This window comes from Neomonachus schauinslandi, chromosome 12 (genome assembly GCF_002201575.2).
Source record: "Neomonachus schauinslandi chromosome 12, ASM220157v2, whole genome shotgun sequence".
NCBI classification, from domain to species: domain Eukaryota; kingdom Metazoa; phylum Chordata; class Mammalia; order Carnivora; family Phocidae; genus Neomonachus; species Neomonachus schauinslandi.
Window position 1 is genome coordinate 83,188,460 of NC_058414.1, and position 27,256 is coordinate 83,215,715.

Below are 27,256 nucleotides of genomic sequence, written 5' to 3' on the forward strand. Positions count from 1 at the left end.
TCCCCCTCACTGCCACCCCCAAAGGACTCTTTGAGGCCTTCTCCAGGCACTACATAGTGTTCCCTTTTCTGAATTTGCCTTTTTCCATTTCATCTTCTTGATACGATTTTTACCTCTTTATGGAGAAATACTGGTCTTTTTCACTGATGTGAAAAAGCACCTCCACGTATCTGCCCTCATCCTACACTCCAGAAAAGTCCCTGCCTCCCTGCTGCTATATACCTTTAGGTGGGCTCTTCATGTCCCAGCATCCTCACAAACTGATAACATCACAGTCTCATCTTTCTTTCTCCCTCTAGGTATTAAGTTCCTGTAATTCAAGCCAGAAGAAGTTTTAAGGAATAGAACTCCAAGTCTTTTCTCCACTCCTACACAGGAAAGAACCCAGCAAGCTGCTTCTCCAATCAGCTGCCTGCCGTGCTCACCCTATATGTTAGGTTATTTATTTATTAAAATCTAGAATCCTGTGCCTGTTGCCTTGGCCCAGAGTGTGGTTACTGCCCTGAGGGCTGTGAGAGCCACAAAGGACAGGCTGAGGAAGGAAAGATATGGGGTAATCCTTCCCAGTGCATCTTCTGCATCATTCCCCATTGACTTGGAATCCTCAGCAGTGGTCATTTGTCTCTTGTCCAGGTTCAGGAGTTAGTCCAGGGATTCCAGACTCCTTGTTCTCTGGGGTTTTCTGGAATAAATTTTCAGCAGCGGCCTTTCTCAGCTTTGGCCCTTCCCCGGGTGAGGCCTTTTGGAAACCACTGAATTAACATGGCCTGGGTTCCCAGCCTTGACCATCACTATCACTGCCTTCTTTATAAAATGACTAGGAAGGATGGAGTGTTATGGCTTCAGCAAGCTACACCAAGAACTTAGCTATGCCTGTGCTTACTGGGAGTCTCCTTCCTTACCCAGGATCCCTTTCTTCCTTGAATATTCACGTCTGTTTTAACACTTTCTGGTTCCAAGAGGAATGTGCCTCCATTATTTCCTCAGCAGCTTTGGTGTTTGTTAGACATCTTTTTTTTGCCATCTTTGTAACCCACCTAACCTCTGCCCAGGAGGTGAGGGCCAGCCCCACTGGGGCCCATAGTTTTACTTGTCATTTAACTGAACAGTTTCCCGGGAAGTTCCCTCTAGACTGGCACTGTCTCAGAAAAGGAGAGCTTGTTGTGAAACTCTGCTTCCTGAAATTTCCTTTTATTGCCTAAACTGCTTTTGAAAATGAGCAGGGAAAGATGTACTTTCCAATGGATTTGGGAGTATAGGGCTTTGGAAGTGGTACAGGCCATTCAGGCCCACAGCCTGACATTCTAAAGAAGCAGAATATATTTGTTTGTCTCCTGGGAAGGGCTTTGCAGCTTAACTGGCTAAGCTACACAGAGATGACACTGTAAACTGTGTCCAGATGATTAAAGCTAGTTTGACTAGTTTGAACCTCCTCAGACATTCATTTCTTTGGCCATTGCCATTGATGAAACTGACATCTGGTGTCTCTGACTTAGTCTGCGGTTTTTCTTCTCTACTGGGATATATTTTTATATTCTTACCTCTTCCATCTTAGGATTCTATATTTCAGAGGTGGTTTCTTGAGTAACTCTAACATTACAAAAAACTAGTAATGTGAGCAGCCTGAAATTTTATGTCCCACGTAAGAGTTGGATACCTTTTGGAGACTGACCTGTTGGTCTTAAGGGTTTCATTGGGACCAGACTGGTTCTAAGAGTTAAAGTCTGGAGTGGCCCTAGAAAGCCTGAATGAAGCGAGTCTCTTTCCCACCTGACAACCTTCTTTAACACTCTCAGGTCTGTTTGTTTGTTTGTTTCTTTTCCCATTTTTTTTCCTACCCTGGTCTGCCTCATAGTCTCACGACCAAGGTGACTCAAGGAAACATCACCAGACCACCCAGGATCACTATAACCTTACCACCCTGATTCTCCTCTCCTACCTCCACCTTCTTCAACTTCTCCTGGTCTTCACATATACTTTCAGAGCTAATCTGGAAGTGATCTTCCTTTTGAAGGTAGGGAGGTGGGCTTTGGGTAAATGGCTATTTGCCTCATTAAATAGTATATAGCCTCAGCCCATAACGTCTGGTTCCTCAGAGGCTGTATGTCTTAGCACATACTGGAAAAGTGCCACATACACGGCTATATTCTTTCATGAGAAAGATCATAAATGCTGAAAATTCCACTAGGCCACTCAGTTCTTCCTTTTGCCTACCCAGTTCTGAGTTTTGTATTAATTAATTGGATCTCTTTTGTACAAAGATACAGATCTTTGTAACTCATATCAAGGGCAGATTCCATTAGGCAGATATTTGAACTCTAGCCTGTTATGTTCTTAAGCCAAAAATCATAACCTGCTGTTTCTCAGTAAAGCCTGGCTTTCTGTGGAGGAGCATTACTATGTACTGATCCTGACAGAGCATACCCTGCCTTGCTATAGTAAAGAGACCCATTCCAAATAAAAAAGGAGTCACCTTAGGCCTCTAGGTTAGGTTGCCAATGTTGTTGCCCATGGTGAGATATTTGCCTCTGAGTTTCAGATGACCTCTTTTCCTTTGTCTCTGGGGACCCCATGTCAGCAACCATTAAGAAGTAGGAGGCCCAGGCCTCCTGAGTATCTGGGTTCTACCTTAATGTTGGAATTTGGTCATTCCCTCTACCCTTGGAATCAGAACAAATGTATCTTCTTCCCTCAAGCTCTCACCTGAGATGCATCTTAGGTATCTGGAAACATGGGAAAGAAGACTAATTATCTGTTTGTATATGGCCCTGGCAGGTGGGGATACTTACTGTTTTCTCTACGATGAATTTGTGCTAGTTTTCAAGGTCTTTTTTGCCTACTTAATGGAAAATCAGGGTTGGTTTTTTTTCTCATTAAAAAAGAAAAGAGGTATCTGGTCTACATTCTGTCTGCCCTCCTACCTCCTCATCCTACCCTCCCGTATGAGCACGGTTCCCCATGGCCACATACTCCTGCAAAGCTTTTTTGCTGCTTGGCTTTTCTCTGAACAGATCTGAAATTGCTGCTCCTGTGGTTTTCTCAAAATTAACTTTGTCATGGTTTTAAAAAAAAAGAAATCAAAATGCATTGTTGCATTATGCTTTTTTAATAAAGGAAAATTACGGAAAGAAAATAGGCAACACCAGCAAATTCTACGTAGACGATAAACTAAACTATATATATAATATATATATTATATATATAATCATCTAGTTCTCATTGTCATCTTACTGAAAGGAAATAAAACCTCTAAGGATCGCCATTTCTGAGAGGCTCTTGGAAATCTTTATGTCTAAGTGATTGTATTAGATCAGCAATAATGACTATGTAATCTCAAAAGATAAATAAAATATTCTTAAAATGGATTCTTGTCTTGAGAGTATTCCTTGCTTCTGTGAACTACGAATTCAGAGATGAGAGATGTTTCTGGGCAAAGGGCTGGAAAGCCTGCTGCAGGGCAAGGATGTAAAAAGCATCTTACCAAAAGCAGCTACCAATAGGCGTGTTTAAATGGCCTTAGCCTTGGGTCCCTTATGCCATGGTGGGCCATTCCACTAATATCTTACCCCCAACCTGCCCCCTGGTTATGTGTGTAAAGAACCTGCTTTCTCAGAACCATCACCCTGGAGGGGCAACTAGGTGGCTCAGTTAGTTAAGCATCTGCCTTCGGCTCAGGTCATGATCCCAGGGTCCTGGGATCAAGCCCCACATCGGGCTCCCTGCTCAGCGGGGAGTCTGCTTCTCCCTCTCCCTCTGCCCCTCTCTGCCCCCCTGCTCATGCTCTCTTTCTCTCTCTCTGTCTCTCCCCACCCCACTACATGCACACACATTTTCTCAAATAAATAAATAAAATCTTTTAAAAAAAGAAAAGAAGCATCACCCTGGGGAGTTGAGAAGTATAGGCCTAAGGCAGAGAAACATCTGGTTCTAGGTCCCCCAAATCCTCTCTGTGCTGCCCTTAGCTGGAGAGCACAGGAAGCCAGAATCCATGGTTTGGGATTAAAGGGCCCTGACACCCAGAACCTGACTACATCCAACCAAATGGAAGAAATAATCTGGCAGAGTTTTGTCTCCAAGTCAGCTTTTGCCTGACTAAATCAGTAACTAGAAGATTAAATCCAACTGCCTCTTCTTTCTCAACTGCCAGTAGAGTGGCCATTTTTGAGTAGCTTTCTGATAGCCACTTTTCTTAGTTGACAGCCTAACCTAGTTCTTCCTGTATGCAAGATGTTTTCTTCCCTCTCAGAATCTTCTGCTACTTTGACTTGTGTTTATCTAAACTAAGAGCTAAAATAGTCGGGGCAGTTGGTAAGGGCTCAAAGCTGGTGCCACTCCAGTCGAGGAGATGGAGAATGCAGCGGCTAGCAATGAAGCCTGTGAGCCAGCTGGCAGTTTCACCCCCTTAGAGCAGGGCTTGAGTCCTCTTCTGTGAAAGATGGGCGCTTGGGTGCCTGGGTCTTATTTTCAAGCTCATAGGGTAAGCCCTGACTACCAAGGGTTGTGCAATCTCTCTAGCTTGTGGTCTGTATGGAAAGAGATTGGACTTTGAGTCAGGCTCATTTGACCAGCTCTTCCATTTACAAGTTGTATAATTTGATATATATATTATATATATATGTATATATATATATATATACATATATAATATATATATAATATAACCAACCACTCGGAGCCTTAGTTCTCCTGCCTATGAAATGGTTAATGCTTGTCTCCTAGGGCAAGGATTTAAAGACCTGATTTAATTTTTAAAATGCTGCTCAAAAACCTGGCACACACCATGTGCTACATAAGCATCAATTCCTTATCTCAGTCTAGGGTCCCACAGCCTCTGTTGCCTGTGCCATTGATAGGAGAGGAAGATATTCTGTCCTTTTTCTACTACATCATCCTGGCTGCCCAACGTCCTCAAAAATTAAGTATTGTAAGACTTTTCTGCATCTTATTTTTAAGTGCTCTCTGTAACAGGTGCTCTCTATTTAATCTGGTATCTGACCTCCATGGATTAACGTTGAGTGCTTATATGGGGAAGAGGATATGTTCAGTCCTTGTAACTATACCTATTTATATCTCCAACCCTCTGCTAGCAGCCCCAAAATGCCTGAGTTTTGGGACAAGGAAAAGTGGTAGTGTTGATTTAAAAATAACTCAGTACTGGAGCCATCTCTGCAAGGTGGAAAAACTTGTAGACTAGCCCCTAATTAGCTCCCAGCTATATATGTGGATGCCTCTGTGGTCAAGGGTATTGATGGCTATCACATCTTTGTTGACAAATACACTTTAAAAAGTTCAGTGTGTGCCAAGTCCATGGCCTATAGTTTCAAAGTTCTCAGTTAGTCTGTGGTTTCTTGTTACCTCTTCCAGGAATTGTTTTCCAGATGTCTTCTTCCTTATGACAAGCTCTGAAAGTCTGGGCCTATAAGGAGCAGACAAATGTCTGGTCTTTACTGTCTCCCATTCCACTGGGTTTTGGAAAAGATAATGGATTGAGGTCTCTTGTGTTGATTCTTTGCAATCTCCCTAACACCAGTTTTTCAAACCCCTTCTCTGAAAGTGAAGTCAGATGGAGCTCCAGGCTCAGCAATTGGCTTTGCATAGAGGCCAGAGGAGACTTGAAAGCTGTCCTCAGTCCTACTCCCATTTGAAGCCGGTTTGAGGCTTTGTTCCTTTGCCCAAGGAATAGACTGGAAAAGGAACAAAGCCTCAAAACTGGCCACTCCTATCTGCCACCACTGTTTGAGAATCCTACTGATTGACTAGGCTCACAAAAGAAATACGAAGTTCTGGGCCTGTCAATCCTAGAACTCTGATTGTTAGGAGGATAGGAATTGGGAAGAGGAAGACAGAATAATTAATTCTTTTATTAAGAAACGCCAATGGGCTGTGCTGTGGCAGGTTTACCACACTGCAGCTGTGATGAGCTAGGCGTGGGTTGTGAATTTGAAAGCAGGAGTGTGAATCTTAGAGTTTAACAAATATTACCCTGAAAAAAATTCCAAAATCAAATAGTTTAGGCCTTGAGCCATGGACTTCCTTGGAAATTCACATCAATTCAATTCTGTTAAACCAGTAGGTCTCAACTGCAGAAGATTTTGCTCCTCAGGGAACATTTTGCAATATCTGGAGATACTTTTGGTTGTCACAACTTGGGGGAGGTTACTAATACTGACATCTAGTATGGAGAGGTCAGGGATTCCTACACGCATGGGACAGCTCCTTACAACAAATAACTTTTCAGTCAGTATTACAGAAACCCTGTGTTAAACAAACACATATGAGATTTACAAAATGAACAAAACTTGGCCTTACTTTGAAGGAACTTATATTCAGTTTGCAGGGGATGGGAGAGGAAAGGGAAAATGGTTGGGTGGATACAGTAAGGAGATGTTGGGAATAGAAGAGAAAGGAACTGAGAAAGCTCCAAGGAGTTCTCTTTTTCAACTCTGCCTTGATCTGTCACCTACTGACTAGCACAGCAAAGTACGAGGGAGAGATATGGTTAAGAAAGAAACAGAGTTGGGGTGCCTGGTTCACTTAGTCGGTGGCACGTGCAACTTGTGATCTCAAGATGGTAAGTTCGAGCTCCACGTTAGGTGTAGAGATTACTTAAAAATAAAATTTAAAAAAATGTATTATTAAGAAAAGAGAGCTATTCCTAAGATATAGGAAGGGGGAATAATTCAGCCTCTTACTTTGGGGATATAGTAGAAAATATAAGAATTTTGAATCCAAGCAGACTTGGTATGACTCCAACACAGCCTGAGTGGGTTGAGAAGGGTCAAAGGAAGGCTTTCTGGAAGAGGAGGTAATAACGAAATAGAATCTTCACGGAACAATAGAAGTTAGCACTTAGAAGAGCAGAAAGTTTTTTCCAGAGAGAAAGAACTGCAAGACATTGAAACAAGATAGAATATGATACCTTGGGAACTGCAAGGAGTAATCTTTGAGTCCTGGTTTTCTCAACAGTAATACAAGATTAGTGAAAACAACCTGTCAGAGTGAAATACCATGTGGTATCTGGAAAGTGTCTAGTGCAATGCCTGGAACAAAGTGGTAGCTCAACAATTCCCCCAATCCCACCCATTTTGTTCCACCCATGCCCCTCAGGCTCCTTGTTTGGGGCTTCTAATTACCAACCCAGACAGCTTAAATATTTACTGTGAACCGCTTTTTATCGCCTCCTTTGTATCGAGCCCTTAGGAAGGATCTTAGAGGAATGAAGGAAAGGACTGGGGAGCAGGTGGGTGCTTGCTCTCCATTCAACATTTCTCCCTAGCTCACACCTGAGGAAGGTGCCCCACTTCGGAGGAGAAAGATGACCAGGAGCAGCTCTGAAGGGCGCCAGCAATTTCAGCGAAGTGAAAACGCCCCACCCGACCCCTCAACCCACCATCTCCCAGCCAAGCCCTCCCTCCGGGCGGGAGGAGTTCTCAGAGAGCGGGTCCCTGGTTTCCTGCGGTGTCCCCGGCTACCCGGCGTTGCCACGCCTCCCCTGCGACTGACACGGGACTTGGGGCTTAATGCGGGAGCTGGGATAGAGGTCCGTGGTAATGGGGAAAGGGAGACTGCAGTGGAGCAGGAGGCGGAGACTAGAGCTCCCCAAAAAGGTCGCTATTTGGGAGGGGGTGAGTGCTGAGTGGGAAGCAAAAAGATAACCTGCCAGAACTCAAGGCCCAGAATTCGGGAGGTGGAGCCCGGAGCCTACCCCGGAGCCTAAGACTACCAGCCACGCCACAGGACTTAACAAAAAAAAAAAAAAAAAAAAGGGAGGGTGGAAATCCCGTGAATGAGCCCCGCCCCCCGCCTCCTCCAAGTCCCGCTTCGAGCCGTCGAACAACCAATTGCGCTGCGGGGCGGGGCTGCGGGGCGCGACCGCAGCCAATAGCTGTTGGGGGGGCGGGGCCTGGCTCCCGGAGCGCGGTGGTCGGGTCGCCCCGTGCAGAGAGCGCGGAGACGCTGAGGGGAGCCGCTGACTAGGGCCGGATGGAGGACCCCGCGGCGCCCGGGGCCGGGAGCTCGTCCACCAACAGCAACGGCAACGGCGGCGGCAAAGGGAAGCAGGCGGCGCCCAAGGGCCGGGAAGCGTTCAGAAGCCAGCGGCGGGAGTCGGAGGTGAGGAACCCGGAGAGCTTCAGTTGGGGCCGGGAGACGCCGGCGGGCTGGAAGCGGTGGCTAAGGTGATTCGGCCCGGTTCTCCTCCCCTTCCGGAGCCCCCGGTGCGCTCGGGGTCGCCCCTTGGAGCGGGCACCTGCGGGGTCCGCAGGAGCCTGGACTCTGGGCTCTGCAGCCCCTGATCCCTCTCTGCCAGTCTCCTGCCGCGGGGTCGGGGGCTTCTTCGCCTTCTGGCCTCTCCTCTGGGGGCGCGAAGATGTAGCGCGATATCGAGTATACCTGATACTTTTCAAATATGTATCTCACTTAATCTCAGCAGCCCCTTGAAGTGGGGATTCGTGTTTTAGATTTACGGGGGAAACGGGCGCCGCGGAGAGGTTAAGTGACTGGCCTGAGGGATGGGGGGGGGGGGGGGGGCCCGAGCCCCGCCGCAGTGGAGAGGGGCGGGCGTGTGGGCAGCCGCCCCCCCAGCCCCGGGCTAGCGATCCGATCCAGATGTGCCCAGTGACTTCTGCGCTTCCCCTTCCCCCCGAGTGTTGTTGGCAGGCTTTTTAGGGAGTGCCTTCCACGGACCTCAGGACCCCTACCAGTAAGAGTTAATGAGACAGGATTCAGGCAGGGCCTGTACAGGAGGGAGTGGATGGAACTGTCCAGGATACAAACCCACAGATAGGAATATGAATGTTTGGGTCACTTCTTCTGAAAAGAAATGCTAACTAGGAGGATGAAAGGAGTGAATTATTAGTCCCCTACCCCCTCACCAGCCAGTTTCCATCAACTAGCCAAGAGTAGAATTGGATGTGAGTGGGGATCAGGAGAATAGAACACACACACACACACACACACACACACAGAATAGACCACAAAATGTCAGATGTGGAAGGATCTGTATAGATCATCTGTTTTAGCCCCTTGTTTTACAGAAGTAAGAGACAGAAGTAACTTGACCAGGAGCATACATCTGGCATAGTGGCCAGGAGCGCCAAGCTTTGAGGTCAGTCAGACCCGGTTTTGAATCCTAGCCCTACCATTTACTGTGTGACTTTTGGCAAATTGCCAAACCTCTCTGAGCTCATTTCTTCATCTGTAAAATGAGGTTAATACTACCTACCTCAGAAGGTTGTGATAAAGCCAAGTGAGATAACTGAATGTCAAATGTTTAATTCAGTTCAGGCAGAGGGCATGTAATTGGTCAGTACATATAGTAGCTCACAGGGCCAGAGCTGGTACTAGAAGCCAGGTCTAACTTGTCCCAGCAATGGTTTGCCATTTGAAGTATATCACAGTTTCCAAAGGGATTTCTTATATGTTTTCCATTTTGATACAGACAAGGAGGAATCCATCACATTTTCTAAAAAAGAGAAGTGGAGGAGATGAAAAGACTGGCCCAGAGTCACACCACCTTTCGGAGGCAGAGATTAGCCTTACTGTCTTGCTAGCTAGATTAGGGTTCTGTCCACATCATCTCCTTCCCTGACTCAATATGAATCTGGCCTTTTATTTTATTTTATTTTATTTATTTAAGATTCATTTATTTATTTTCGAGAGAGAGAATCCCCAAGCAGACTCCCTGCTGAGCATGGAGCCCCATGCAGGGCTCTATCCCATAACACATGAGATCACCACTGGAGAGGAACCCAAGAGATGGATACTCAACCCAGGCACCCCTGAATCTGGTGTTTTAGGGCACCCTGTGCCTCATTCCCCCATAGAGACGTTGTTCTTGCTTAAATGTATTTTTGGGGGAGAGATGGTGGGTCATTCATTGATTCAAAAATTATTGAGTCCTTCCTACATACCCAGCACTGTTTAGGTGTTAGGAATACAGTGGTGAACAAGACAAGGTCTTTGCTCTGTGGAGCAAACATCCTAGTCAGGGTAGAGAGACAGACAATATGCAAGTAAATAAAATAATTGGTTTCAGAATGAAACCAATTTAGGGGGAATTAAAACTGAAGTAGGAGAGGTGCCTGGGTGGCTCAGATGGTTGAGCAGCTGCCTTCAGCTCCGGTTGTGATCTCCACGTCCTGGGATCGAGCCCCATGTCAGGCTCCCAACTCAGTTTGCAGCTTCTCCTCCCTCTCTTCTCCCTCTCCCTCTGCCTCTCCTCTTGCTTGTGCTCTCTCTGTCTTTCTCTCTCTCTAATGAATAAATAAAACCTTAAAAAAACAAAAAAAGGATGTAGGAGGCCTTTTCCCTGCCTATCAAGTCTTCCTTCAAGAAAGGGACTCTGATAGTACTTTCCTTTTGCCAGTGAATTCAGTATCCAGAGACTCAGAGCTTTCCACCTGCCCCACAGTTTTACCTCCTGGTTGTCTGCAGCTGCACTTTTTATGCTTGGAAATGGACAACTGCAGTGATCCTCTCCATCTGGGCTCATTGCCTGCCAAAAGGCTGGCTGGAAAGATTAGCTTTCCTCCACCTTCCACTGCAGCAGGAAAGCTGCTTTTTACCTGTCAGTACATTCCCTATCACCACAACACTCAGGTGCCAGACTTAGATGACTATCTGCCTTTCCTTCCTTCCCTCCGTTTGCTTTCCTGTGGAATACAGTCCTCAGAGGAGATGGTTTTGTTTTTGTCTTTCCCCCTGACCTCTTGTGCTTCTAAAGGATTACTGGAAGAGAATTACTGTTGGCGCGATTCAAGAGAGCGTCCTCATCCATCATTGTGTTTGTAAGGGACTCTAGTTGACCTACCCTCTCCGAGTGGCTTAGTGTATGAACATCCCAAGGAAAATAGGAAGCTAGAGAATAATTATTTACTTAATAAGAAGATTCTTTTTTTAAAAGATTTATTTATTTGAGAGAGAGAGAGCATGCGTGGACGAGCACAAACTGAGTGGCAGAGGGAGAGACAGATTCCACAAGCAGACATCCCACTGAGCGCAGAGCCTGATGCAGGGCTCCACATGGGGCTGGATCCCAGGACCCTGAGATCACTACCTGAGCCGAAACCAAGAGTTGGTGGTTTAACTGACTGAGCCTCCCAAGCACCCCTTAATAAGAAGATTCTTAACCAAATAATTCACCTCAGGCCTCTTTAGCCAGATCCCTTTGTTTAATTGGTTTCCAAAGTCCTTGACAAAGTTTTACTGGTTTGTGGCAAATTGAGGAAAATTCGGGGCATTAAAGTGAATTTTTCATAAAATGTAGTTCAATACAATAAATTTAAAGGATGTATGCAATTTGGGGTGCCTGGCTGGCTCAGTTGGTAGAGCATTCAAACTCTTGATCTCTGGATCATTAGTTCAAGTCCCATGTTGGGTGTAGAGCTTACTTAATAAATAAATAAAGGATTATGCAATTTATTATTTTTTTTACTAGACTTTTTACTTTAGAGTGATTTTAGGTTTACAGAGATGTTGCAGAGATGGTGCAAAGGGCTCTTGTACCCCTTGCTCAGTTTCCCCTGATGTCAGCTCCTCAGGTTTCCACAGTGCCTTTGTCCAAACTATGGAAGCAACATTGGTCCTTTGACTGATGCAAGGCTGTTTCCCTCAGGCGTCCTTTTCGGGCCCCAGTTATTTTGAGCCTGCTGTGGGCTGTGAGAATTTCTCAGTGAGCCTCCTTCATTCAGGGTCTGACATAAGGTGAGATTCTGGCCTTTCAGGTAGAAGACCGCAGAGGTGACTGTCCTTCTGGTCACATCATAGCAGGGAACATGTGACATCTTGTCACCGGGATGCTGGCTCTTGGCCCTGCTGAAGGATGTATGCAATTTAAAACAGTGTTTTTCAAACGTAGGGGGTAATCTGTGAGTTGATACCAACTTTTTTTTTAAAGAAATAGAATAATAGAAAATATCTACATCACATATAGTAATAGTGATACTATTTTGTTAAACTTTGGTCCAGTTTTGTGTGTGTGTGTTGGGACGTAATGTAAAGTTTATTTATTCTTTGATTTACAATCCAAAAACTTTGAAAAACATGCTGTTAATGACTCTTTTATTCTAATATTGTGTCCTCATTTTGGGAGTATTAAACTATCCTTTTTTGAAATATATATTTTAAAAAGGTTTTTAAGTCTCTACTTATCAGAACTACCTAATGTCATTCCCACCCTCCACCTTTTTTTTTTTTTTTTTTTGGTCTCTGTAACCCGGAAGTATTTGGAAAGCTTTGCTATAGTGGATTTAAATATGATTTGCATTGATGGCAGTGTAAATTGATAAAGTGGTTTTGGAAAACAACTTGTCATATACAAAGAACCATACAAGTATTCATTCATAAGGTTTGATGCAATTCATTTCCTTTTCAAGAATCTATCCTTAGTTGAAAAAAAAGAATCTATCCTTAGGAAAGTTCCTAAATATGAAAAAAATTATAAGTGTATCACAGCTTCATACATATAGTAAAAAAAAAAAATTTAAAAACAACTTAAATGTTCAACAATAGAGAACTGGTTAAGAAAACCAGTTATCTGTCCACTTAGCTGTACACTTAGCTGTTTAAAATGATAGTCATGATAATATGAGAATAATGCCTTTATAATATAATATTAAAATTTTAAGTACAGTAGGTAAAGTTCAAAGTAGTATAACCGGGCGCCTGGGTGGCTAAGTTGGTTAAGCATCTGCCTTCAGCTCAGGTCATGATCCCAGGACCCTGAGATGAGTCCCACATCCGCCTCCCTGCTCAGCTAGGAGTCTGCTTCTCCCTCTCCCTCTACCCCTCCCCTCTGCTCCAGTGCTCTCTCTCTCTCTCTCAAATAAGTAAATAAAATAACAAACAAACAACAAAGTACTGTAACCATCTACATAGTACTACCAAGTGCTGGGTAGTGTGCTAAATGCTTTTTCTCTATTAACTCACTGAGTCCTTATAATGACCCTATGAATTATCTTCATTTTACAGATAAGAAAACTGAGCACTTCGTTTTCCGATAATTCCCTGGCACCAATTCAGTTCTGACACTATCTGTAGTTAGCACAGACCCCACAAGTTAAGGGCTCAGTCTCATAAGACAGTCCCCATTTCAGATGCCAGCCACACCTGGGGCCCCCAGGCTACACGCACTTCTACCTGGCCAACTGTAAATTCAGAGGTTCCATGACCACCCCCACCCCTAACCCCGCCATCCCCAGATTCCATAATTTGCTACAGTGACTCACAGAATTTAAAAAACTGTTCTGCTTATGATTACAATTTTGTTATAAAGGATACAACTCAAGAATAGCCAAATGAAGAAAGGCAAAGAAGAAGGCATGGGGGTGAGATGGTGCAGAGATTGAACACCCTCTAGGTTTCACCCTTCTAGCACTTTGGTGTACCCAAACCTCATTGTTTTAGGGCTTTTATGGAGTTTCATTACCTAGGCATGGTTGATTAAACCATTGGCCACTGTTTGAACTCAATCATCAGCTTCCTCCCCTCTCTGGGTGTGGGGCGAGCCCTGAAACTCTTAAAGGCTCACCAGGAGTCATCTCATTAGCATAAACTCAAGTATTGTTGACTGGGGCTTATGAATTACACTTCTATCAGGAAATTTCAGAGGTTTTAGGAGCTCTGTGCCTGGAGCAGGATCAAAGACCAAATACATTTTTTATACCACACTGAGGCACAGACAGGTTAAGTGACTTGCTCAAGATTTCAATAGGTGATAGCTGAGATTCAAAAATTTTTAAATTCATATATAATGTATGCTGGTAGGAAATAACTCTAAAATGCTTAAAGAGGTTAGGGGGTGGGATCACATTAAAATATTTTTATATAGTATTAATAAATTTATACATACAACATCATAGGAAATCTAGCTTTAAAACAACTTGGAGTAGGGGCGCCTGGGTGGCTCAGTTGTTAAGTATCTGCCTTCGGCTCAGGTCATGATCCCAGGGTCCTGGGATCAAGCCCCGCATCGCATCGGGCTCCCTGCTCAGTGGGAAGCCTGCTTCTCCCTCTCCCACTCCCCCTGCTTGTGTTCCCTCTCTCGCTGTTGCTCTGCCAAATAAATAAAATCTTTACAAAAAAAAAAAAAAAAAACCAAGTTGGAGTAGAAATACTACCTTATTTGACAGTCCTAAAGTTGTGGAACACTAGAGCTGAGGGACTTTTTTTTTTTTTTAAATAAATGAACTATGATCCAAAAAACGAGATTTGCCCAAAGTCATACAGTGGGTTAATGATATAGCTGAAATTAGAATCCAGCTCACCTCTTTTGTTTTAGTTCATCTCATTGTTCTAGAAATCAGCTACATGCTCTTCAGGTCCATGTTTATGTAGGTCAGATACAGGCACAGATTGCGTAGCTTTCATATCTGGTCACAATCCTACCCTTTACCCAGATTTTCTGATTTTATATAGGAACCTTCAGCCCTGCCCTGTACTGAGCCTTGGATTTTGGCTTGGAGGAGGGTACCTCTTGGATTAAAGGCCCAGATGGGACTCTCCTAGCTGCCTCCCTGATCTAACGCCTCTAAGAGAAGAAGAAGAGAGTATAATGAGTATTAAATGAGAGTATAATATCCTTTTTCATTCCTTTTCCCAAGTTACTGCAAAGTCTTCTCCATTACAGGGCTCTGTGGACTGCCCCACTCTGGAATTTGAGTATGGAGATGCAGATGGGCACGCAGCAGAGTTGTCAGGTATGAGGTAGAGATGGTCTGTGGAGAGTGGAAGGATAGCCAGGAGGAGAGGGCAGGGGTCTGTGATCTTCCCTGGCAGCTTGTCTGTTCTCCACATTCCCTCTTCTCTCCAACCTCCCGCAGTAAATATGTTTGTTTTTACATTTCTTTCTGTGAATTCTCCTTTGGCTACAGTATTCTTCACTTTTATTCTATCACTCTTTTCTGCTCATCCTTCTTTATTCTCTTTTGGTGCACTCTCAAATCTGTTTTCTTTCCACCTTTTCCCTATTCCTCCTGTTTCTTTTCCCATATTCACTCATATCTTTGCATGCATGCCCCCTTCTTTCTGCCACCCTCTCCCTCTCTCTCTCTGTCTGGGTTTTAGCTTAGGCTAAGTGTGATCTCCTCACACTAAGAGCCTCCATGCTACACGTGCTATGAATGCCAGTTATTAATAAATGAGCTTTGGGTGGCAGTGGTGTGAAAATTAAATATTCTGTCACATGGAAGTGACACTTTGAGACATGCTTTTTCAGAGAAAAGAGACAAGAACTTTTAAAGAAGTTCTCGTGAATAAGCACAGGGAATAAATTTGTGATGAGTGACAAAGAGAGAGCTGAGTTTAATAACCAACAAAGGATTAGAATTCCAAATAATATAAATATATTTCATATGTGTATGTGTGTGCGTGTATGTGTGTGTAGAAAGAGAGAAGAGAGAAGAACAACCCAATAGACAAATAGTCAAAGAATATGAATAGGAATTCAGAGAACAGAAAACCATATGGTCAATAAATATATGAAAAGATGTTCAACTACATTAGTAAATGAGGAAAAGCAAATTAAAATATGAGGTATTATTTCACATCCATCGGATTGCAAAACTTAAAAGCCTGAAGTTAGTGAGGGTGCAGAGAAATGAGTACTTTAATACACTGCTTGGCATGAGGGAGTAGAATATAAAATTGGAAAGCAATTTGGTCATATCTAGCAAAGTTGAAGATGCACACATAATGACACAGTGACTCTAGGTGTACACTTTAAAGAACATTTGGGCACAAGAAAACATGTATAAACATGTTTATTGTGGCCATTATGAAAAATTTAAAACCACTCAGGGGAATGGATAAACTGTAGCGTATCAATATAGTAGGCTACCACTTAGCCGTTAGAATAATTGATCTATATCAATATGTTTCAATATCAATAAATGTTAAAAACATAGTGTTGAGAGTGAAAGAAGCAGTGACAAAATAATTTATACATGCATCCAAATACTGCTTAAACACACAAACCTAAAAGATATTTCTGGGAAGTCTAGTTGCACACTTGATTAAGAACAGTGTCAGTTAAGTAAATGGATGTGTTCAGTACACTGTTATGTAAAAACTATTGAAAGACATACTAAGAATTGTTTCTAAGAAAAATAATATATGTAATATCCTGTTTGGATAGAAGCTTTCAAACACAACAATGTCATGTTGTTTACAGGTATATACATATGCAGGAAAAGTAGAAAAACAGGCATGTAAAGGATACACACCAATGTCATTAAAATGGTTAAATCTTGAGAGGGGAATAAGACTGGGGAGGAAAAGGAAACTTTAGATGTCTGAAGTAAATCTAACAAGTGTAAACGTTTGTTTAATCTGGGTAGAAGATACACAGGTATCTTATGTATTCTATATCTGTCTATGAAAATTCATGATCTAAAATTTAAAAATAAAAACAAAAATATTTTAGTACCTAACAGCCTTGCTCCCTTTTCTGACTGGGTTCATGCTGTGCTCTTAAAAAACATACATGCACACTACCCACTGAGCACTGAAGAGTATCAGAGTCAGAGATGGGATTTGCTTCTGGTCAATCCAGGATTCTGGAACTCAGGACTCAAAAGCCCTGGCTCCCAGACAAGGTGTTTCTCAACCATTAGACAGCTGGCTGGAACATAAGTGAATTTCTCTTTGTGAATTATCTACGACCTAGTTAAATTTCCAGCAAGGGTCTGTTACAGAGTTTTGAGGAAATCTGTTCTGTCACCTATTGACTTCTCAACTTCAATTCTTTATCCTCTGTAAGATGAAGGTACTTCCTGGTATAATGTTCTGGCGTGTGTGTGTGTGTAGGAAAGGCATTTTTATTTCTCATAAACTCTGCATTTTGTATTCAGAGGCTATTGTTAACAAAGTTAGATTTTCTTGGGCATAAGCAGCCCTTTGGCAACAATAGCTGCTTCTATGTTGTTTGATGCTGTGTCTTCCTGGGTTGGCCATGGGCAGGAACCTAAACTTCTCTACCCTTTGAGGAAACTCAGCAGGGAGAGAATGAACTGGCTCCAACCCCAAAGGGCCATCTAACACATACTCTCCAGCCTTTACTCTGGTTCCTTGAATAGCACAAGGATCTTGCCTCTAAATTTCAGGCATTGTGTTGCCCCTCTCTTCCCTAGAGACAGGATAGTTTCAGTCTGGGTTGACAAGCAGAAGGGGTTGCAGCCCTAAGAAACAGGATTGATGACAGTAAGCCCTTTCTGCTCCATCCCTTCTCCTGGCCCTCACCAGCGTTGAAGACTGCCTTCTCTGCTGTAGCAGCCAGCTGGCAGGAGGAGGACAGGTTTGATGGTTTAATCACCCAGGGACACAAGTGGCTATTTTTAACTGCCCCGAAAGGGAGGAAGCTGGCTCTGGATTGAATTGGACACAGGAATGTGTTGGGAGCATTAGCTCTTTCATGCCACCCTCTCCACCCCAGGCCCCTTCTGTAAGGATCTGCTGAATGTTTGTGACTCTGTCCTGTCTTTCCTAACACAGAATTATATAGCTACACTGAAAACCTGGAATTCACCACTAACAGGAGGTGCTTTGAAGAAGATTTCAAGACTCAAGGTGATCCCAGATTCTTATTCATAGAGACCTTCTCTCCTCCCCCACACCCCATGATATCCCAGCCCGATCTAGAAAAAGCCCAAAACAAAGTATGATTCTTCTTCATCCTCTCCATAACCACTTCTCTATCCCTTCTTCCATATGGGACACAGAGTTTCCTATAGCTCAAGTGGAGAGGCCATGGAATGGAAGCAGGAAAAGCCTGAGCTCGGTCCCTTTCACTGATATAAAGGGCCCAGAGAACAGAGGGATGGGAACTGGGCTGGTGCCTTGCTGCCTGATTGAACTCTGTGCCTAGTGTAGTCCTTGACTTTAACATTCAATCCCTGCCTCCAACTCTGCCTCACTCCTAATTGCATCTAATAATAATTCCATGTGTCCACACTGATCCTCTCAGACCTCCATCTCCTTACTTGGTCAGTGAATTCAGTTTGCAGCTCAACAGATGTGTGGTGAGAACTGTTTTGTGTGAAATGCAGGGGGCAGGGCTGAAAGTGAATTTGCAGAATCTTCAAAGAGATTATAGTCCAGTGGCAGAGGGGAGGTGTGTACATCACAAAACTCACTGAGGCCAAAAGGAAAGTGGTAAGTATCATAAGAGAAGTAAAAGGTATCTTGGGGGGATTGGAGGCAGGGTAGTATCTTGGGGGACAGAGCTTCTGGCTGGAGCATTAGTGGGAAAGAGGTAATTTAGTATTGGATCTGTAATGATGAATAGGAATTGGATATGTAGGGAGAGCGGGAACTCCTTGAAAAGGCAGAGAGATAGGACAGAATAAGCTCTGTGTGGAGAATAAAGGGGATGTGGAGGAAGATGAGGCTGCAGAGTGGATTCAGCCAGACCTTTGGGGGTCCTTTACTTTTCCAATCTCTTATTCTTTCTCAGCTAAATAAAGAAAGCTTTTGAAGAGAAGAATTTGTTGGGGGCGGGGATCAGAGATGGGTATGTTATCAGGAGCCTTTCCAGGAAGGGGAGGCAAAAGCTGACACTGGATCTGTATGGCCTTCTTTCCCCAGTGCAGGGCAAGGAGTGGCTGGAGTTGGAGGAAGATGCCCAGAAGGCCTATGTGATGGGACTCCTGGACCGACTGGAGGTGGTCAGTAGGGAACGGCGGCTGAAGGTGGCTCGGGCTGTTCTGTACCTGGCCCAAGGCGAGTGGCCACCTTTGCCAGCTTGAGATGGGTGAAAACTAGGGAGAGAAATGTTATCAGGACTAGGATGAGGCAAGCCATGCTAAGAAAGCAAGGTCCCTGCCTCTCAAGGACAGATCTTGTCAAGTGCTAGGAGTAACCTGATGCTTATAAGGGAGTTAAGGAGATGGTGGGGGTACTATGTTGGATCCCTTGGAATTGGCCTTTATCTTGCCACGCATGGCAAGATTTCTTATAAAGTTCTTTTTTCCTTCATGTGGGCTATAATCATATGTGGAGATTTAGTAAGAGAGTCGGTGTGGCTAGAGTTGGATCCCTTGGAATTGGCCTTTATCTTGCCACGCATGGCAAGATTTCTTATAAAGTTCTTTTTTCCTTCATGTGGGCTATAATCATATGTGGAGATTTAGTAAGAGAGTCAGTGTGGCTAGAGTTGATGTACCACCAGCTGAGCATGGAGGCTTCTTTCTTCAGCTATGGCACTGACCTCCACTGAGGGGAGGTAGTGTGGTGCCCCAGATTCACACATGGACCTTCTGCGTTATTTCTCCTTGGCATTTAGAGAGTTCAAGCCAGGATAGCAGCAGGAGCAGATGCAGTGTGTAAATGGGATCAGAACTCAGCGAGATTAATTGAGAAAACCTTCCCAGAAGAGACCTCTTAGCCAGGTGTTGGAAAGAGAAATGAGATAACCTAACTGGAATAGTAAAAATATGCCCTGAGATCATAATAAGAGGACTATTGGCAGAACCAACTAGCTGGGAGCTAAAACAACAACAACAACAAACAAACAAACAAACAAACAAACTATAAAAGAAAATAATAAATGGATAGGAATAAGAGTGGTAAAGGGAAGACGATAGCAAACAAGGCAGTGCCTAACCATATCTCTCGGGTCTGGTGCTCTGGCCAACTTCCAACTGCTAGTACCTTTAACTTTTTACCTGAGGGCTTTCTCTGCAGTCCATATAGGGTAGCCAGGACGTGCTAGGGATTTAATGTGCTCCCCTAGTCCAGTAGCACTGATCAATGAATGACAGGAGGTAGTGGATGAATAGCCCAATTACCTCACCGTTCTTGGGTGGGATGATTCTGAGGGTGTAAAACATACACTGTTTCCCAGAGCTTCCCCCAACCTGAGTTCAGCTCCTTAGCTGCCTTTTCTTCCCTATCTCACTTCCCCACTTCTCTACTAATGGTTCCTGGGATCATCTCCCAAATAAACTGCTTGCATTCGAATCCTCTCTGGATCTGCTTCCCAGGGAACTCAAACTTAAGACAGGCCGGTGATAAGCACATTGGACCTGACTCTGGAGACTGTTTCTCCTCTTTCCTGCCTCATTCAAGGAGGTTCTGGAGGGCCCTTGCCATACTTTGTCAGCCTAATTGTTGGGCAAGGTGTTGGAAGATAGACTTAAGATCATGGGGCAGGGTGGAAAGAACTGGGTACCCCTCAACCCATATGACACTGTCTGGTTCTTTAGGCACTTTTGGGGAATGTGATTCGGAGGTCGATGTACTACACTGGTCCAGGTACAACTGCTTCCTGCTCTATCAGATGGGGACCTTCTCAGCCTTCTTGGAGCTACTCCACATGGAAATCGAGTGAGAAACCTTAGGGGAGAGCTGGCCTAGACAACCCCCTTCCTTGAAGTGTGCCTCATGTCCTATGCTGATTCCCTCACTATAGAGACCTCTGTGGGAGCAGGGTCTATTCACACCTCAGCCCAAAGCTTACTGACAGTTCCCCTCTATCCAGCCATGCTCTCTGATAGTCTGTCCTCTTCCCTGAGGTTGGGCTCATCAACAGCTTTTGCCCCACTTACAGATTCAGTCCTGGGCTTCAGGGTCCTATCCTAGGTGGGTTCCCTTTATATCTAAACACCTTCTCAACTCAGCCTAACTCTGGAATCCATGAAGGAGACTGTTCTACCTGAGAACGTGACCCAAGAGGGACAGGACCAACTTCTGTTGCTGTGCCCAATTCTTTCCCTCATAGGTCATAGCTCTAGAGGTGGCCTTATCTGCTGCTACCACTATGTGATCCCTCATTTTATCTCGTGCCTATTACCCAGGAGTTTAAAGAGGGCAGATTGAAAGGGCTGCTTAGGGGCGCCTGGGTGGCTCAGTCGTTAGGCGTCTGCCTTCGGTTCAAGTCATGATCTCAGGGTCCTGGAATTGAGCGCCGCATCGGGCTCCCTGCTCCGCAGGAAGCCTGCTTCTCCCTCTCCTGCTTCCCCTGCTTGTGTTCCCTCTCTCGCTGTCTCTCTCTCTCTCCATCAAATAAATAAATAAAATCTTAAAAAAAAAAAAAAGGGGGTTGCTTAGCATCTGTTTTGTGTTCAGCACAGTGCTAGGCACAGTGTGGATTATAAGTGGAGGGGTTATCAGAGATCCTGCCCTTGCCCATCTTCACCACAGATAAAGGTTTACTGAGGTGGCAAAGGAATTCAGTGGGCTCCTTTACCTTAGACCAATTTCTCTTAGCTACATAGCCAGGGAATAGCAGGTACTCACATTTATGTATATGATAAGTAGGGACACAGGGTGTAAAGAGGCCTTATGAGTTCCTGTTCTCTCCCTCCCCCCATGGCAGCAACAGCCAGGCCTGTAGCAGTGCTCTTCGGAAACCAGCCATCTCCATTGCTGATAGCACAGAGCTCAGGTAAGTTGAGCTGGCCCTGGGAATAGAACAAAGGATAGTTAACAATGGGTTACCCTTTGCCCAAGTCCCAGATATACCCAGACTGCTAGTAGTTGCTAATTCCACTGGGTCGGGCTCCCGCAGAGATCATCCGCAAGGTCTCTGACTACAGGCTGGGAGCTGCTTTGGGAACCTCTTGTAACCCTTCTATAACCCAGGGTGCTGCTGAGTGTCATGTACCTATTGGTGGAAAATATCCGCCTGGAGCGAGAGACAGACTCCTGCCGGTGGAGGACAGCACGGGAGACCTTCCGCACTGAATTGAGTAAGAAGTGGCACTTGAGGAAGGGTAGGGATAAGGTGCTGATGGTGGAGGGGAAGCATAGTTTCTGCGCATCTGCAGAGAAGAGACAAATAGCTTTTCCTTCCTTCCTTCCTTCCTTTCTCCCTCCCTCCCTCCTTTCCTTCCTTCCTCCCTTCCTCTTTCCAAATTAGCATCCATTCTTTTAGGGCAGAGACACTGCGTGGCAGGCGTGAGGACCTGGCTTAACTTCCCTTGTGTCTATGAGTTAGTACCAATCATGTGTCATTTCTGTGCCTTGATTTCCTTGGTTATAAAATGGAAACAGCCATCCATCTCCCATTTCATCATCAATCTCACATGAAAAAATGAGTTGAATCGCCTTGAAAATATTGATGTTGTCATCACACAGGGATAAGATATGAAGGCCTATGGGATTTTTAAAATATATTAGACTGATGTGGGAAAGTGAGTTGTGATCTATAAAATGCATTGAGTCCTTCGGCCAGAAAGGAACATCTTTAGTACTATTACTTCTAGTTTGGTATCCACCCTCAAGCTTGGGAGCTAAGCCATTTTACCTCCATGGCCTCCCTTCCTGCCCCTTCCCTCTGGGGATTCTCTAAGCCTCCTTCTAAGGAACAGTACTCAAATTCTTGGAGGAGGTAAGAGCCTTCCTCACTGCATCCAGAAGCAGGGTTAAAGGGGCAGGGTTTCAGCACTCTCATCCTCACTTTCTCACTTCTCTCTCTCCTCTTCCCCAGGCTTCTCCACGCATAATGAGGAACCTTTTGCCCTTTTGCTTTTCTCCATGGTTACCAAGTTCTGCAGCGGCCTGGCTCCCCATTTCCCCATAAAGAAGGTCCTGCTTTTGCTCTGGAAGGTGGTCATGGTAAGTGGCTGATCCACCCCCTCCTACCCACGTCCATCTCATCAGATCAGCAGTGCCCCTCTGCCACCTCACTTTCTTCTAGTCTGATTCCAGGAGACTGGAGCTAGGCAGAAGAATAGGGAGAGCAGCTGTTAGCCAATGGAGAGAAATCGTATGTTCTGTGTCACAGCAGATTACCTATTTCTTTTGGACTGACAGGAGATGTCACTCTATGATTAGGGTGTCATTGCACCTTCCCATGATAGAGCTGACATTTCATGGAAAGAATACTGGTTGAGAGTTGGGAGATCTAGCCTCTGCTGATACCGAGGAACCTCAGGCAACTGTCTCTGCCTCAATTTTTCTAGCTATAAAATGGGATTTACTGCCTGCCCTCCATCCAGATAAACAGAGGATTTGCTTTAAAAAAAAAAAATGAAGTCCTGGGGCACCTGGGTGGCTCAGTCAGTTAAGTGTCCAACTCTTAATTTTGGCTCAGGTCATGAGCTTAGGGTCGTGGGATCAAGCCTTGCGTTGGACTCTGCGCTCGGTGGAGTATCTGCTTCTCTCCCTCTTTCTCTCTCTCTCCTTCTGTCCCTCCCCCTGCTCACATTCTCTCTCTAAAATAAATAAATAAATCTTTAAAAAAATGAAGTCCTTTTAAGTGTATGGTTACAGCTTTGTTACTAATTATTAAATCTGACCCTTCACCTCTGGCTCCCACCCCACAGGACTGCCTGAACAACATACCCTCCAGAGCAAGCTTCATAGGGGGGAACTACCTTTTGACTGCAGAAGAAATTGAGTGACTCGGGCTTTATAGCATCTGGTTGTACTCCTTAAAAAGGGGACACGGTTTCCCTTTTTTTTTTCTCCAGTGGAAGCCCCCAGAAGTCCCTTTCCTAATTCCTGGTGATGTTTCCAGCCCTGAGTCAGTAAATAATGCTTTATCCTGACCCCTGAGCTTCTAAGACTGGGGATAGTAACTACATTTGTCCCTTCCTGTTTTATTACTTCTTAGTTAAGAAGGGAGTACAAGGGGACTGGAGAGTGTGGCTCTTCCTCTCCGTTCACATTTCCCTGACCTCGTTCCCTCTGACTTCCCTCTTTTCCTCTCCTCTGCCCTTTTTATACTGTAGTTTACCCTTGGTGGATTTGAGCATCTACAGGTTCTCAAAGTACAGAAGCGGGCAGAATTGGGCCTGCCTCCACTGGCTGAAGACAGTATCCAGGTGGTGAAGAGCATGCGTGCTGCCTCCCCGCCCTCTTACACCCTCGACCTGGGGGAGTCCCAGCTGGCACCACCACCCTCTAAGCTGCGAGGCCGCCGTGGTTCTCGAAGGGTACGAACTAAAGCAGACAGTGGTGTTTTGATACTAGTAGGCCAAAAATTAAGATTCCAAGCTACTCTGGATGTGGTAGGAAAGGGCAGTAAATGATGAGGCTCATCCTACCTCTGATTGGCCTTGTGACCAACCTGAAACCTTGGAGCCTGTACTTTGGCCGCTGTCTCCCAACTCCAGAAGGCTCCCAGGCTATCATGATGTAACACTGTTCATATTACATCATAGATCCATATCTTGCTACAGGGTCATTGGCCCAGACCTGGTATGCCTCGAGTTATCCTGGCCAACAGTTAGGGCATAATCCTGGAGATAGGGACCCAGATCACCTGAACAGGGCTCCCAGCAAATCCACGTGCATGGGGTAAGGCGCTTTATCATTATATTGATAGCAAGAAGGTTTACTCTGAGCCAGCCATGCTCTTGTCTGGCCCTGGAACCAGAGGCTTACATTTAGGAGGTGACTGATTAGTGTTCTAGGTATAATCTGCATCCCTGGAAAGGTCAGAATGACAGGTTGCACTGAGACTTGACCATGTACCCACAAACTCACCTCCCTGAAATACCTGAGTTCACCAATTACAGGTGACCAGACAGTCATGTTCAGTAATCTAGTCTACATAATCTGCAATGTGATTTTTTTTAACCTTTATTTTTTGTTTTATAAAGTAATGCTTACTCATTGTACAAAATTTGGAACAAATATAAAAATGTGAAGAAGGGAGGAAAAAAGAAAATCACCTACAAGCTTAATAAACCAGAGGCAGTCACTGTTAACTTTTTGGCCTATTTCTGTCCAATCTTTTTTTCTTTGACAAGATTTAAAATTCCAAACTTGCTTCCCTCTGCCTAGCAGCAAGCCTCTGTCCTCCTCTTCCTCAGTCAGCCAGCTGGTGTAAGCTCACAGAAGGCAAACTAATTGAATGTTCACCTAAGCAGAGCATAATAAGGAAGGAAAGTGCTGGCAAAAAAACACAAAAAACCCATGCTTTTTGAAAGCTAAGTACCTGACTTTGGGATTATGTATGCTTTGTTCCCCAGCCATAGGCTTGGTTGCCTGAGAGGTGCTTGTCCTGGGATTGGGCCTGGTGGATATACTAGGGTTAAGGTGGGGAAGGGGATACTCTTACAAGAGCTGGGTTGTTACTCCATTTATCCTAAAGTCTAGTAGCTTATGGGTAGAGGGTGACCTCAGACAAGGATGCTCAGAGTGAGATCTCTGTACACCTTCTCTCCACCCTCCCAACCCCCGCCCAGCAACTCCTCACTAAGCAGGACAGCCTGGACATCTACAATGAAAGAGATCTCTTTAAGACTGAGGAACCAGCCACAGAGGAGGAAGAGGAGTCTGCTGGTGATGGAGAACGAACCTTGGATGGAGAATTAGACCTGCTAGAGCAAGATCCTCTGGTGCCACCTCCACCCTCACAGGCATCCCTTTCTGCTGAGCGGGTGGCCTTTCCCAAGGGCCTACCCTGGGCCCCAAAGGTCAGGTAGGTTTGATAACTCCGGGAACCCTGAATTTTGGGATTAGAATCACTGAAGGCCCAGGGTGCAGTGGTCTACATGTTCAAGTCTCAGTAAGCTGGGCTAGAAGTCAGAACTCCTGGCTTTGAAGTTTCCTCTGTTAGCTCTTATCTTCCCCCACTGCTCTAATCCTCCAATCAAAGGGTTAGGAGTCCAGAAAGGTTCTGTCTCTCAAGGTTTGCTTTTTTTTTTTCCTTTTCTGGGAATTGTCTCTCCGCTGTCCTCTCAGACAGAAGGACATTGAGCACTTCTTGGAGATGAGCAGGAACAAATTCATCGGATTCACTCTGGGGCAGTAAGTGACTAGATGGTCAGAACTGGCTATAGAGTGGTTCTTAGGGGGCCAGACGAGTGGGTGGCTGGAATGAGAGATGTTGCCTGGTAGTTATGGTGTAACCTAAAGCCACTATGGGCATCTGCTAGTGACTCTGGGCTGGTGCCATGGAATTTTTTTCCTCCCAGTTTCCTAGAAGAACTCTTATGTTCTTAGCCAGGTGTAGGACCTTGAGTGACAAGTCATTTCCCTCTTGGGCTTCAATTTCTTCATGAGAGTGTTGGATTAGATGGTCCCTAGGGGTCCTTCCTGTTTTAATAGGCTAGAATTTTGTGAAGAAGCAACATGGTCAGAACAGATCCAGTCTTCCCCCATATCTCCTCCCTCATGAATTCCCCACACTGGCTGGCCTTTACAAAATGGAGAAGGCCTTGTTCCCGTGTTTCACTGTAGTTGGGCTACATGCCCTTTTAAGGAACCTACCACTCCCTGACAAAGTAAATCCCCAAAAGACTACACAAAAATCCTAATTTTCAGGAACACTTCTGTGTGGCATTGTTCTTTTTGTGTCCTGAAGCAATAATGGGGGACATGGAAGCTTGCAGAGAAAAATCCAGAATACCGCATGTTGAAAGTGGCATGGTCCATGTGACTCCAGGGGATATAAGTAGTTCTCTATAGTCTTTTTAAATTTAAATTCAATTAGTTAACATATAATATGTTATTAGTTTCAGAGATAGAGGTCAGTGATTCATCAGTAGTTCTCTATAGTTTTGATGCTTATGATCTGGTATATCTCTCATTTCACAGGGACACAGATACCTTGGTTGGATTACCCAGGCCCATCCACGAGAGTGTGAAGACTCTAAAGCAGGTAACCAGGGCGGGCTCTCAGTCTTCAGGGATAGGGAGCCATCATTCAAGTTTGATTACCAAAGTCCTGGTTATTGGCTCTTCTACCAGACACATTCTGTATTTCCCCTGCAGGCATTTTGGCCAAAGAGGAAGAAATTAGGTCTTCTTATTTAACCATTTTCCTACATTCAGATAGATGAAAAAGTTATCCTTTCTTCCTCTCATGCCTTTTTCCTCCTCCTACCCTTCTTTCTCTCTTTCTCGTCCTCGCTTCCTTTCCTCTCACTTCTTTCTCCCTATAAGGCCACCAACTTCCAAAGGCCCAGGATTAGTAGCAGTCTTCTCTGCATCCAAAGTATATACGAGCACAAAGAGTAAAAATAGTCATCTCTTGCACAGACCCTGAACTCTCCCTCACCCCATCATCACTCCATACACATGCACACAGGCATACTCACACGCAGCAAAACTCTCAGGGTAGTGGTCCAGGGACATGGACCTGTTCTTCACTTCCCCTTGCCCTTTGGTTGAAGGTAAATACTTAAGTATTTCTGCTCTTCAACAAATACGGGAACATAGAATAAACAGAAACATTGTATATGAAGCACCGGCCTCAATGTTAAGGGTACAAAGGTAAATAAGACTCCTACCTTCAAAGAGTTCATGTTCTATTTGGGGTGACAAACCATATACAGGACATTTCCTTATCATTAAGGAAGATAAGCAA

At 44.7% G+C, this 27,256-nt stretch overlaps 2 protein-coding genes across 4 annotated transcripts in view; both read left to right on the plus strand.

The window, feature by feature from the left end:
• Positions 1 to 3,359, plus strand: part of AHCYL2 (adenosylhomocysteinase like 2) — a 164,669-nt gene extending 161,310 nt beyond the window's left edge. For all 3 annotated transcript variants that reach the window (XM_021699279.1, XM_044920293.1, XM_021699280.1), the window contains exon 17: positions 300 to 3,359. In XM_021699279.1, the coding sequence (XP_021554954.1) occupies positions 300 to 306 (7 nt within the window). In that variant the 3' untranslated portion in view covers positions 307 to 3,359. The remainder of the gene's footprint in view (positions 1 to 299) is intronic.
• Positions 3,360 to 7,927: 4,568 nt separating this feature from the next.
• STRIP2 (striatin interacting protein 2) overlaps positions 7,928 to 27,256 on the plus strand; it is a 48,568-nt gene continuing 29,239 nt past the window's right edge. Inside the window, exons 1-12 of the mRNA XM_021699362.1 lie at positions 7,928 to 8,112; positions 14,627 to 14,696; positions 17,488 to 17,562; positions 18,580 to 18,714; positions 20,199 to 20,319; positions 21,311 to 21,379; positions 21,577 to 21,683; positions 22,424 to 22,551; positions 23,670 to 23,873; positions 25,131 to 25,366; positions 25,630 to 25,695; positions 26,485 to 26,548. Of these exons, the coding sequence (XP_021555037.1) occupies positions 7,984 to 8,112; positions 14,627 to 14,696; positions 17,488 to 17,562; positions 18,580 to 18,714; positions 20,199 to 20,319; positions 21,311 to 21,379; positions 21,577 to 21,683; positions 22,424 to 22,551; positions 23,670 to 23,873; positions 25,131 to 25,366; positions 25,630 to 25,695; positions 26,485 to 26,548 (1,404 nt within the window). The 5' untranslated portion in view covers positions 7,928 to 7,983. The remainder of the gene's footprint in view (positions 8,113 to 14,626; positions 14,697 to 17,487; positions 17,563 to 18,579; positions 18,715 to 20,198; positions 20,320 to 21,310; positions 21,380 to 21,576; positions 21,684 to 22,423; positions 22,552 to 23,669; positions 23,874 to 25,130; positions 25,367 to 25,629; positions 25,696 to 26,484; positions 26,549 to 27,256) is intronic.